At 46.7% G+C, this 13,059-nt stretch overlaps 1 protein-coding gene across 1 annotated transcript; it reads left to right on the top strand.

Moving 5' to 3' along the window:
• The first annotated feature begins 4,724 nt into the window (after nucleotides 1-4,724).
• SMTNL1 (smoothelin like 1) lies at nucleotides 4,725-11,676 on the top strand. Its single transcript, XM_020974460.2, is given in 8 exon segments — nucleotides 4,725-5,525; nucleotides 5,718-5,850; nucleotides 5,961-5,991; nucleotides 6,990-7,145; nucleotides 8,283-8,397; nucleotides 8,639-8,717; nucleotides 8,720-8,789; nucleotides 11,349-11,676. Coding segments are annotated over 8 exon segments (1,530 nt in total). The 3' UTR covers nucleotides 11,494-11,676.
• Nucleotides 11,677-13,059: the final 1,383 nt, after the last annotated feature.

The following is a 13,059-nucleotide window of genomic DNA, read 5'->3' on the forward strand; positions in this document are numbered from 1 at the left end:
CTGTTGAAGATGGGGGAGGTGTGGCTGGTCAGGGGTTAATACAAAATAGACGATACATTCAGACTAAATATGAGTCAACACTGCAATATGGCGGCCAAGAATAGATAATGCAATCTTAGGCTGCATTAAGAGAGACCTAATGTCCAGAACACGGAACTCCTGTCGTCATCTACCCCAGTTCAACCACATATAGAATGGTGTGTTCAATTGTGGGTACCACATTTTAAGAAGTAATTGACCAGCTGTAGTGCCTCCAGAGAAGGGCCACCAGGATGGTGAGGGAACTGGAGATCTGGCCATTGAAGATTGCAACATATCAACAAGGACGGGCAGGTTTGGCTTAGAGAAGAGACGGTTCAATAGGGACATAATTGCCATCTTTAAGTATTGGAAGGGCTGTCCCATGGAAGAAGGATTCAACTTGCTCTGCTTGGTCCTGGTAGAGCAGAAATAGTTCAGTGGGTAGAAATCATGGAAAAGCAGACTTTGGCTTCATGTACAAAAAAACCTCCTGCCATTTAGAGCTGTCTCAAAGGAAAAGGGCATGTGGTGAGTTTCCTACCACTGGAGGTCTTCAAGAAAACCTTGGGGATATTGCAGAAGGGGATTCCTGACCAGGTATGGGCTGCTCCTTTCTAACACTTAGATTCTATAGTTCTGTGAACCTACTAGAGCTTGAGAGGTCCACTGGCAGAGGCTTAGAGAACCCAGGGTATCCTCCATCAGAGACATTCCAGAAGATCATTGGTGGAAATGGATGAGTATATGTGAGTATGCAGTGAATACGTAGGCACGCATGTAGTGATTGGAAGGGCAAGTGTGGCTGAGTTGAACAGATGGATGGATTAGAAAAGAGCAAATGCACCAAACAGGTGTACCCTGGAAAAATGCCAGCCACGGATTTCTTACTGATGGCATGCAATTATTCTTATCAATGAATGTTATCTTTAATGCTTCATATACATATATATATATATATATACATATATATATATATGTATGTATATATATATATATATATACATATATATATATATGTATGTATATATATATATATATATATATATATATATATATATATATATATATATATATATATATATATATATATATCTTATCTTCCACCTGGACTGTGAGCTCCTTGAGGGCAGAACCTGTCATACATTTTTCTATATGCCCCTGTGATGCCTAGAACATAGTAGTGTCTCCCTAAGTAAAAGCTTAGCATTCCATACCTGGAAGGAACCTTAGAACATAGAATGTCAGAGCTAGGAGAACCCTAAGAAGAGAGAATGGCTGAGCCTTGAGAGAGTTTAGAACATAGAATGGCACAGCTGGAGGGAACTTTAAATATAGAATATCAGAGCTAGGTGAGCCATGAGAACATATTATCCCTGGATAAGGGGGTTAGAACAGGGATTCTTAACTACATTTTTTGCATCATGGACCCTTTTGTCAGTCTGGAGAAGCCTAGGGACCTTTTCTCAGGATAATGATTTCTTGGTTACATTTACAATTCAAGGAAATGCTTGTTTTGGTTCAAGGATTAGTAAAATAAAGACGTAATTTTTTTTCCCATTCAATTTCACAGATCTGTGAAATCTATCCATGGTCCCCTTTGGGAGATAAGGGACCATGAATCCAAGGTTAAAAACTCTGGAGTTAGAAGTAATCAAGTTCAACTTGTCATTTTACAGATGAGAAAAAAGAGGCTCAGGTAGGGGAAATGAACTGGCCAATGCTTCATCACTAACTAATACCAATGATGGATCTGGTGTTCAGATTTCCTCACTCCCATTCAGTGCTCTTTCTAGATTGGGCAACCCCCATCTCAGAAAAGGAGGAAGAAGCAGGCAGTAGGCTATGAGCAAGGAGTGTGGAGTAAACCATAGAGGTCTAGAGAGCAGAGGGACAAGGTATATCACCTAGAGAGAGACAGAACACAACCTGGCCCACAGAGCCTCCTTCAAGAAGATTGGAAACACCTCTGGCTACTAAGGTACTAAAAGTAATGGGTCTCATCCTTACGTGGGAGAGAGGTAAGCAGGAACAGGGCTGGATTCAGAAGAGAAGACCTGGTTTCAAATCCCAGTTCTCCCATTAGATGACCTTGGCAAATTAATTCATGTCGGGGCGGCTAGGTGGCGCAGTGGACAGAGCTCTGGCCTAGCAGTCAGGAAGACCTGAGTTCAGATCCAACCTCAGACACTTGACACTCACTAGCTGTGTGACCCTGGGCAAGACACTTAACCCCCATTGCCTCACCTAAATGCAAAAAAAAAAAAAATCATCTTCCTGAGTCTGTTTTCTCATCTGTAAAATTAGAGGGTTCAGCTAGCTGGCCTCTAAAGGCCTTTCCAGCCCTACGTCTTTGCTCCTGTGATTCTCCATGCAACAAGGACCAGAGTAGTCAGTGGAGACTATTCCTTGGTCCCCTGTCTGCCTCTCTCCTGTTTCCCATGCCCACACATACATCCAGGTGCCCAGCATGCTGTCAGCTCAGAAGATAGCTTTGCAAAGGTCAAGGAGTATTTTTAAACAGTGACAGATAGCCTGCCCCTCCTTCTGCCTGAGTCACCACTAGGGACCCTATTTGAGAGTTGTTTTCTTTGAAACATGACCCCCGAGAGGGGCAAGGGAATGGAGAAACTGTCCCCGGCATCCATCCAGGCATAGATAGCACAGTAAGTATATGTTAAGGGCATCATGAGTAAATAGGATAGAGCTTAATTGTATGCATTCCTTACCTTGTCATGTTCTGTCCTAACCCCACAGCAAGGGTGAGGCCTGGAGACCTTGAGGGAAGAAAACTTGTGTCTTTCTCACAGGAAATCCGATTCCCCCAACCCACTGCATCCAGCAAGTCTAATTAAGGGATTTTCATTAGCACTGGTCAGCACACTGGAAGCTGGACAGAGCTAGAATAATAGGTATGTATGCATGTGTATGTGTGTACACATGTATATACATATACACACATACACATATATACATGTAAGTATATATATATGTATATGTATTTTGAGTTCAAATCTGGCCTCTAACACTAGCTATATGACTCTGGGCAAGTCACTAAACCCATTTGTCTCAGTTTCCTCAACTGTAAAATGGGGATAATAGTTGCTCCTACCTCCCAGGGTCATTGTGAGGATTTAATTATTGTGAGGTGCTTAGCACAGCGCCTAGCACATGGTAAGTGCCACGCAAATGTTAATTAGTGTCATCATTATGCAGTTATCCCTTTCACATCGAGGGAGTCAGGGCGGGGCGTCCCATCGATCTGGAAAATCCTTGTAAAATTTTTTGGTCCTCCATTCATACCAGAGAAGGAGTCTGAATTATTAGGTCTTAAAAGATAAAATATGTTGATGTTATATGATACTATACATATGCTTTACACATTTCTGAGTTTCTAAACTTTTTCTGTGTCACCTGCAGCTACCACAAAACTCCCCCCAAATTCCCATTTAATTTCTTTTGCCAACCTTTGATGTACCAAAACCTCTCTGAGGAAAGTCAAGATGTAGAGGGGATTATTGTATATAACTTTAAGGTTTATCCAACACTTTATATATATTATGCCACTTGATTCTCACAAGGGAAGAGAAGGTAATAAACAGTTATATAGAGCTTACTATATGGATAGAACACCAGACCTAGAATCAGGAAAACCTACATTCAGATCCCACCTCAGACACTTACTAACTTTGTGAACTTGGGCAAAGTCATTTAACCCTGTCTGCCTCAGTTTCCTCATCTGTAAAATGAGCTGGAGAAGAAAATGGCAACTCACTCCAGTATCTTCTCCAAGAAAACCCCAAACAGAGTCACAAAGAGTCAGACATGAATGAAACGGCAGAACAACAAAAATTGTTATGTAAAGCTCTTGGCAACCTTCAAATTCAAGGGGGCCATTTGCTGGAAATCTCTTTGTAAAGGACATTATTTTTTACTCCACAAAGAAACGGAAGAAACGAAACCTTTTAACCTTAACTCCAACATAGATGCATGACACAGTGGGCCATAGGTTCACATGTGCTTCAGTTCCAAGCCCCAGTCACACCTGGCCTACATGACCTGTGCAAACACCTAGGCACTAGCCTGCCTTTCCAGTGGATCTCATGTCCTCCTCCCTCCCAATACACCAAGCCGCACACAGCATTTCCTCATCTACACAATTTAGAGGCTGGGATTAGATGGTCTTTGACGTCCCTTCCAGCTTCAAATCCTTTGATCCCCTGACTACCCTCTGTGCTTTCCTGCCACTCCCAGGGCCTCTGCTCAAACTGTTCTCTATGGCTGGAATGTCTTCATAGATTCACAGATCTTGTACTGAAAGGTACCTCAAAGGTCAACCTCCTGATCCAATCGCTTCCTGTTATAGAAGAGAAAACTGAGCCCCATAGGGGTCGAGTGACTTGCTCTGGACAGCAAGTAGACAGCCAACACTCAAACTCAGGACCTGGGACTCTAGATCTAGCCTTCTTCTCACTACCCCACTTCCCTCTCCCTTTCTGCCTGGATAGAGCACCAGCCCTGAAGTCAGGAGGACCTGAGTTCAAATACGGCCTCAGACCAAACACTTGACACCTACTAGCTGTGTGACCCTGGGCAAGTCACTTAACCCCAACTGTCTTAGGGGAAAAAAAAAAGAATAGATATTTGTTCTCCTTGCTCTGTGGCAGGGGTAGCCAAATCCTGATGTGTGTTGTTTCCTTCTAGAGATGGAACAGGAAAATGAGAAGCCCCTTCAGGAAGGGACCACTCCCTCTGTCCCAACCCAGACAGCAGACACTTCTGGGACTGTGGCGAATGGATGTGCCAACGAGGAAGAGTTAGCCAAAGACATGGCCCAGAAGATGTGTGACAAGGAATCTGAAGAAGTGGGAGGGGCTGACAATGAAAATAGAGTAGAGGAGGCCCAGTCCAAGGCCAAGACAGAGAATGATGAGGAAGCCAAATCTGATCCCAAGAAGGAGGTTGATGAAAAAGAGGAGAGCAAACCTGTACCCCAAGGAGAGGCAGAGGGGGGAAAAGAGGCTGAGTCTGAATTGAAAAAAGAGGCTAAGGGGAAAAAGGAGGCCAAGTCCGAACCCAAAAAAGAGTCTGATGGAAAAGAGGAGGCCAAGTCTGAAGCCAAAGAAGAGGCTCATGGGAAAGAAGAGGCCAAGTCCGAAGCCAAAGAAGAGGCTCATGGGAAAGAGAAGGCCAAGTCTGAAGCCAAAGAAGAGGCTCATGGGAAAGAAGAGGCCAAGTCCGAAGCCAAAGAAGAGGCTCATGGGAAAGAGGAGGCCAAGTCTGAAGCCAAAGAAGAGGCTGATGAGAAACAGGAGGCCAAGTCTGAAGCCAAAGAAGAGGCTGATGGGAAAGAAGAGGCCAAGTCTGAACCCAAAAAAGGGGATGATAGAGAAGAAATCAAATGTGACTCAACAGAGGAGGCGACAAAGGAGTCAGAGAAAGAAAATAATGAGACTTCCTGCTCAGAGTTGGAGGCAGAAACCATTTCTGACACTCAGGTCACCCAGGTAGGGAAGCCCAGTTTTCCCCTGTTGGGGGTCTCTCAGTATCTCCTCCCTCCACACATACTCAAAGCAGCAAAGAGAGAGGTGTGATCTGGTCCAAGGGGCTACAGGACAATGCAGTAGGTGGGCTCCTGGGAATTGGCTACACCCATGCATGTGCATGCCCAGGACCCACAGGGGCCTGTGTCCTCCCAGGAGGTAAGTGGTACAGATGGAGAGCCAGGCAATGGAGCTGAGAAGGAGCAAAGAGGAAGCTCAGAAGCAACTCCTAGCTCACCAGAGGAGTGGCCAGAGAGTCCCACAGGAGAAGGACAGCACCTCAGCCCAGGTAAGTGTAGCTGTAGAGGAGGGCAAAGTTGGGGGAGGGAATGTAATGATAGAAAGAAGAGGGAAAGAGAGCACCAGCAGCCACAGATGCCTCCTTTCATTTCTCTTCAGATACTACTGGTCCAGAGAGCCCAACAACCAGGTAAGATGGGTCTTGGGGCTCCAATCCCCAAGCTCCAGCTCACTTTCACCTTTTATAAGTGGGCTTTCCATCTCCTCTGGTCTAAGTCCACGGTGCCTCTTCAGTCACACATCCTCCACGCCAAGGCTGCGTGCCTCGGTGTTCCTCCACTGACAATCATATAACATTCCTGAATCCCTGGTGACGCATAACCCTTCTGCCCTTTTTTAGAGTACAACTTAGACTCCACTCCACTTAGATACAAAGGCATCTTTTAAAGGAGGCTCTGAAGTCCCAGTCAAATCCAACAACCATTCCTCTGATACTCATTGTTCCTCAAGTATTTTCTTCTGGGCCCTTGAGGATACAAAGATAAACCCAAGCTAGTCCCTGCCTTCAATGAGCTTGCATTCTATTGGGGTGGGGGTGGGGGAGCAAAACTGAGGGAACAGAGAAGTTTATGCTAAGATATGCTAAGATATGATAGTTTAAGGAGGAGGAGTTGAGAGAGCATCTGAACTTTGAGTTGAGTCTTGAAGGGAAGCAGGGATTCTAAGAGACAAAGATTAGAAGGGAGAGCATTCCCACTGCAGGAGACTGGAAGGGAGCAATCAATTAATCGATCAACATTTATTAGGCACCTAGTATGCAGCAGGCATCGTGCTAAGTGCTGGGAATGCCAAAGGAGGCAAAGATAGTCCCTCTCCTTGAGGCAGAGTATGCAATGTGGAGTTTAGGGAACAGCAGGGACAGCTTGATAGAGTGTCAAGGGTGTTCCACTAGAATCCAAGCTCCCTGAGTCCAGGTGCTGTTTCACATCTGTCTTTGTATCCCCAGGACCAAGCACCATGCCTGGCACATAGGAGGTGTTTAAGAAATGTTTGTTGATTGATTGATTTTTAAGGCACCTCTCCCTTCAAACCCACCCAGAGCCTATGTTCTAACCTCAGAGACCTGTTGCATCCCCCCAGCTTGCAGGGTCCCTCTGGACCTCTCTCTTGACTTCCTTCTGTCTGTAGTGACTCGTCCCCCAGTGATGTGCCCCAGAGTCCCACAGGCCCCGCTCCCTCAGAGGAGAGGACTGAGAAGCCGTCAGAACGCAGAGTCTCTGCTCCAACCCGACCCCGAGGTCCCAGGGCTCAGAACCGAAAAGCCATCATGGACAAGTTTGGGGGGTAAGAAGCTGGCTTACAGGAGGCATTGAGGCTGGGTGAGGCCAAGGTAAAGAGTGAGCCTTCCAGAACATCTCCTTTCAGGGGCCTCCAAAAGCTGGGCCAGAATTGGACTGATGAAAGGGAAAATGGGGTCCAGGCTGAAAGACTGACAGCTGGAAGCTCCCTGATACAAATAATGGAGAGAGATGGGTTCTGGTCCCCACTCCACCACTGTGAGATCTGGGGCAAGCTATCCTCTTTCCCTATGCCTCAGTTTCCTCCTCTATAAAAACAACGTGTTAAAAGAAAAATAGCCATGATTTGGAATCAGAAACCGTGCTCTGGAATCCCAGTTCCACGCCTGCTCGGGCAGCTGTGTTACTAACACAGTGAAAAGAATGTTGAGGTTGGAGTCAGGATCCGAGTTCAAATCTTGCCTCAGCTATTTGGTAGCTGTGTGACCACGGGAAAGTCCCTTAACCTCTCAGCCTCAGTTTCTTCGGGTATAAAATGGAGATAGGGTTATTGTGAAGCTCAAATGAGATAACATACATAAAGTCCTTTTGCAAACCTCAAAGTACTTATGTAATTGGTATTATTATTACTCCCTGTGGAATCTTGGGGAAATCATGTTACTTCTCTGGGCCTCTTTTTGTTCATCTGTAAAATGGGAACGAGTGGGTGGCCTCCCTAGTTATTGTTGTTCCATTGTGTCCGACTCTCCACGACCCCATTTTGGGGTTTTCTTGGCAAAAATACATTTTACAGATGAGAAACTGAGGCCAATTGGGTTAAGTGGCCTGCCTAGAGTTACACAGCTAAGAAGTTCCAAGGGCGGCTTTGTTTATTTAAAATTTTTGCATCTATATTCAGTAGGGGAAATGGTCTACACTTTTCTTTCTCTGTTCTGACTCCTCCCGGTTTAGGTCTCAGCACCATCTTTGTATCTGAGGCCAGCTTCGAACTCCACGAGATGAGTCTTCCTGACTCCAGGCCTGGCACTCTGTGCCCTGCAGCGCCACCTAGCTGCCTCCCTAGGGACGCTTCTAAAGCCTGTGGTCCTGTGTGCCTAGGATGGTGTCTAAGGTCCCTTCCAGTTTGACGGGTCTCCGTTCTTTAATCCCTTCTTTGCCCTCAATTCTCCTCTCTTCCAAACAGGGCAGCAACTGGCCCTGCCCCCCTGTTCCGGAACGCCAAGGCAGCAGGGGCAGCCGTGGGCGGCGTCAGGAACATGCTGCTTGAGTGGTGTCGAGCCATGACCCGGAAGTATGAGGTGGGAGCTGCAGCAGGTACAGGGGAGAGGGGGGGGCCTGCGGCTCCTGGGGGGAGGACCAGGGAGCCCCTGCTCCAGGATGGCTTCTGCACGTGCAGTGGAAAGCCAAAGGCTGGGAGAACGACCTAGCAGAGGAGGGCAGGGCAGCCCAGAAGCAGTCTTTGTCCAGCCCTTCCCCTCCGAGCGGGACGAAGGGCCTCGAACAAGAGGTGCACCGTGAGCCCACTCTTCCGTTCCTCAGCACGTGGACATTCAGAACTTCTCCTCCAGCTGGAGCAGCGGAATGGCCTTCTGTGCTCTCATCCACAAATTCTTCCCCGACGCTTCGATTATGCTTCACTTGATCCCAAGAAGCGCCGGGAGAACTTCACCCTGGCTTTCTCTACGGCTGAGTGAGTCAGAGAACTGCACAGGGAGGGTGGGGGGAATGCTAAGGCAACGCCTGACGGGCACCCCCGGACCTCAGTTTCCTCGTCTGAGGAAAGCATGGTTCAGTGGACAGAGTGTAGGATTTGGACCCAGAAAGAACTGGATTCAAGTCACACCTCTGAGAGTTACTAGCTGGGTGACCTTGGGTAAGGGAGTCAACCTTTCTGAAGCTTAGTTTCCTTTTTTGTAAAATGGGGGTAACAATATCTGTGATGCCCATGCAGCAGGCTTACTGTGAGGCTCAGATGAGAAGTGTGTGTACTACGGAAAGTACTCTATAAATATCAGTTATCGTAGGGCCCTGTGCGATGAGGTCACTGTACTGGGGTATGTCAAGACTTAGCCAGCTGTAGCATTGTGTGCTAAGATCCCTTCTAACTCAAACATTCTGTGTTCTATGTTCCGGGGTCCTCTGCACCTCTAACATTCTGCATTCTGGGTTCTAAGGTCCCTTGCAGCCCTAGTATTCTGTGTAATGATGGCCCTTCCAGGGCTGACCCCCACGTTCTAATGCCTCTTCCAGTTCTAACATTCTGTGTTCTATGTTCCAGGGTCCTTTCCACTTCTAACATTCATGTGCTCAGAGCCCCTTCCAGTTCTAATAGTATATGTTTCCGGAAGCCTTTTCCCGAAAAGGCCAGAAGACCAGTGCTGACTCAAGTATACAAAAGTTTCCCAAGCTAGTTCTGATGACCTTAGAAGAATCACAAAAGTTCAGGCACTGCCTCCCCGGCATCAGTCCTACCCACTCCCACACTTGGGCAAGACTGAGATGTTGTCTGGTGCCCTCCACAGCGTGATGGATTCTTTGGGAAATCTCTGCTCCCAAGAGATAAGGAATTGTCTGAATTCAGATCCTTCCTCAGATATTTAGGAGACCCTGGACAAGTCACTTTATTTTTCAGTCTCAGCTTCGTCATCTGTTTAAGAGCAGTTATAACAGCAGCTACTTCACAGGGTTGTTGTAAGGGTCAAATGAGAAAATGCATGCAAAGCACTTTGCAAACTTTGAAGCCTAAGTAGAATGTCCCACTGTATAAATACTAGCTAGCATTATTACCATGAGCTGTACCTAGACACCACGGGACAAGATGTCCGAGCTGTGCTCCTCTTCACTTCTGCACTGGGGCATGTGGGATCCTGATTCAGAACCTCTGGGTCACATTCCTAGGTACACCCTTAGACCTTAGAGGTGAGTTTCCTTAGAGGGGAAAACAATAGTATCATATGTGTGTATACATATATTTGATTAAATATACCTATAGACATTCCATTTTACAAAGCCTCTTATATACACTATCTTGTTTAATCTGCTCAACACCCACTTAAGATTAATAGTACAAGCTTTGTCATAGTTATTGTCATATGGGAAGGCTGAGGGTAAAAGAGGTAAAATGTTTGTGAAAAGTCATATAGCTCAAAAGTATCAAAGCTCTGACTTGAACTGTGATCTTCCGGCTCCAAATTGGCCGCCCCACTGTGCTGTTTCATCACCAAATGGTGTCACAAGGGCAAAATGTTCTGGAACAGTAACCAAAGGGCTTTGCATGAAAGTCAAGGAGAGAACTTGCTGAGAGTAACGGGTATGAAAGAGACATCAGGACATCAAAATGGGGCTTACATGGATTTGGAGGCTACCTGCCTCACCCTAAGTCAAATTCTCTTCAGAATATATTGTCTTAATCCAGTTACCTCTGGGAAATCGCAGAATATAACTCAAATATAACTTTTGTCTCTCTTTCTATAGATGTAGGTAAAAGCTCCTGTACAAGCATTCAAGTCAACAATGTGTCAATGTATTTTGCCCCACAGAAAACATATGAAGGACTCCCAGCAGTCCATTAAAAAATACAATTCTCCTCCCTTTCCCATGAGCACTACCTTCCCTAAGGTCCTACATAACCCCTTAGACTTGTAGCACTACTTTGTTGATTAGATTTTGCTCAGAAGGCAAATATAATTAAAATTGCTGGATGAACAACTCTCCCACCTCTGACATCTGGTGAGTCCCATCTATATCCCAGAGATTGAATAAGGTGTTATACAACCCTGAGGAACTGAACTCTCTTAAAGACAGGAAACATACTTGGAGCTTCTGTGTGTGTGTGTGTGTGTGTGTGTGTGTGTGTGTGTGTGTGTGTGCGTGTGTGTGTGTGCGCGCGTGTGTCTGTCTGTCTCTGTCTGTCTGTCTGTCTCTCTGTATCTCTGTCTCTGTCTCTGTCTCTTTCTCTGTCTCTCTCTCTTTTTCTCTCTCCCTTCCTCACACATACTCTGTAGGTAGTCTGAATGGTGCATAGTGCCTTATCATAGGACTCAGCCCTAGAAAGGACCCGGAGACCATTCAGTGCAACCTCCTCATTTTCCAGCGGAGACGGCTGAGGTCCAGAGAAGGAGCCCCAAGGCCACACAGCACATGAGGAGGGGCACTGGCATCGGAGCCTGAGTCCTCCGGTGACCAGTGCCTTCTGTGTGGCAGCTCTCGTCCGCCGTGCCGTTGATCCTCACCCCCTTCCCGTCCTCAGGAATCTGGCTGACTGTGCCCAGCTGCTGGAAGTAGATGACATGGTCCGGCTGAGCGTCCCTGACTCCAAATGTGTCTACACCTACATCCAGGAGCTGTACCGCAGCCTTGTGCAAAAGGGACTGGTGAAAACCAAGAAGAAATAAGGAGCACGAGCGCCCCCAGCAGGAGCAGCCCAGAAGGACACCTTGGTTGATGCTGAGGGTTTCCTCTGGCTCTTCAGCATCCCTGAGCTATTGGGGAGGAGAGAGGCAGAAGGGGCAGCAGAGCCACAGCCTGGGCCTCTCAGAGTCCATGCCCCAGCCTCCGAGCACACCCCACCCCACCCCCACCCCAGAACAGGCCAAACAAACTTTCCTGAGAACACTCCTTCCTGTCTGCTTCTGAACTTCTTAAAGCGCCTCTCTAGCCTAGTCCATCCTACACAAATCATGGGAGGTCTGTGGGACGGATATTGTTATCCCCAATTTACAGAGGAGGAACCGGACATCCCTAAGGGGCATTTCAAATGACTTGACCAAGATCACGCAGCTCATTTTGGGGGCAGGGTTGGAACAAGAACCCAGGTCTTCTGCTCTTTCACAGAATCCTAGATCATAGAAGTTAGAACTCATAGGGATCGTACCTGATAGGGGCATAGAAATCTGGTTTAGTATTAGGTAGTATCTGTTTTCCAGGGGAGCAACCCCAGAGAAGCCGAGTAATGCCCAAGAGTAGTAAGCAGCAAGGCTGAAGTTTGAGCCCATTCCCTGTGATTCTATATTCAATACTTTGGCCACAAGACACCGGTATGTTCATTACAAACCAGGCTGGGGCTAGACTTCGGGGCACTGCTAACAAACCACACATGCTCACAAGAGGATCGGGGTTAGAAGTGTGGTAGGGGTGCACTGGTCTTGGAGTTAGGAGGACCTGAGTTCAATCAAACACACACTTACTAGCTATATGACCCTGGGCAAGTCACTTAACCCCTTCAAAAGTAGTGGGATGTAAAATGACTGCTTTTCCATCATGCTGAAACTTATGCTATATCTCTGGCCACTAACAAATGTCTTCTGGGGCAGTTTGGCCATTCATTCATTCATCATTCATTCAACCAATCATCCATTCATTCACTAGTCATCTGGAAAAGATGGAGGGTTCCCACTGAATGCAAACTCAATATGAAACCATGGTTTTTTTCGTCAGCAAAGAAAACTAATGTGATGTTGGAGTGATGGGAGCACATGGTCCTGAATGTGGGAGACAGCAGTCGCCCTGTATTCTACTCTAGTCGGCCTACAGCTGGACTATTGTGCTCAGTTTTAGCTACCCTGTTGGGGGAAGGCCATTGACAAGCTGGCTTGGATCCAGAAGAGGGCCTCAGGGTGGGGAGAAGACCATTTTATGAAAGGATCTGCTGAAGGAAATGGGGGAGGTTAATGTGGGGAAGAGAAGACTTATAAGGGACCTAATATCTCTCTTCAAGTATTCAAAGGGCTCTTATGAAGGAAAAGGGGCAGGTGGGTGGTGCAGTGGATAGAGCACTGAGCCTGGGGTCGGGAAGAGCTGAATCCAAATCTGACCTTGGACATTACTAGCTGTGTGAACCTGGGCAAGTCACTTAACTCTGCCTCAGTTTCCTCATCTGCCAAAAGAACTGGAGAAGAAAATGGCAAATCACTCTAGTATCTTTGCCAAGAAAACCCCAAATGGGGTCACAAAGAGTCAGG

The sequence above is a fragment of the Phascolarctos cinereus genome, unplaced genomic scaffold, assembly GCF_003287225.1.
Source record: "Phascolarctos cinereus isolate Bilbo 61053 unplaced genomic scaffold, phaCin_HiC Scaffold_9;HRSCAF=440, whole genome shotgun sequence".
Lineage (NCBI taxonomy): Eukaryota > Metazoa > Chordata > Mammalia > Diprotodontia > Phascolarctidae > Phascolarctos > Phascolarctos cinereus.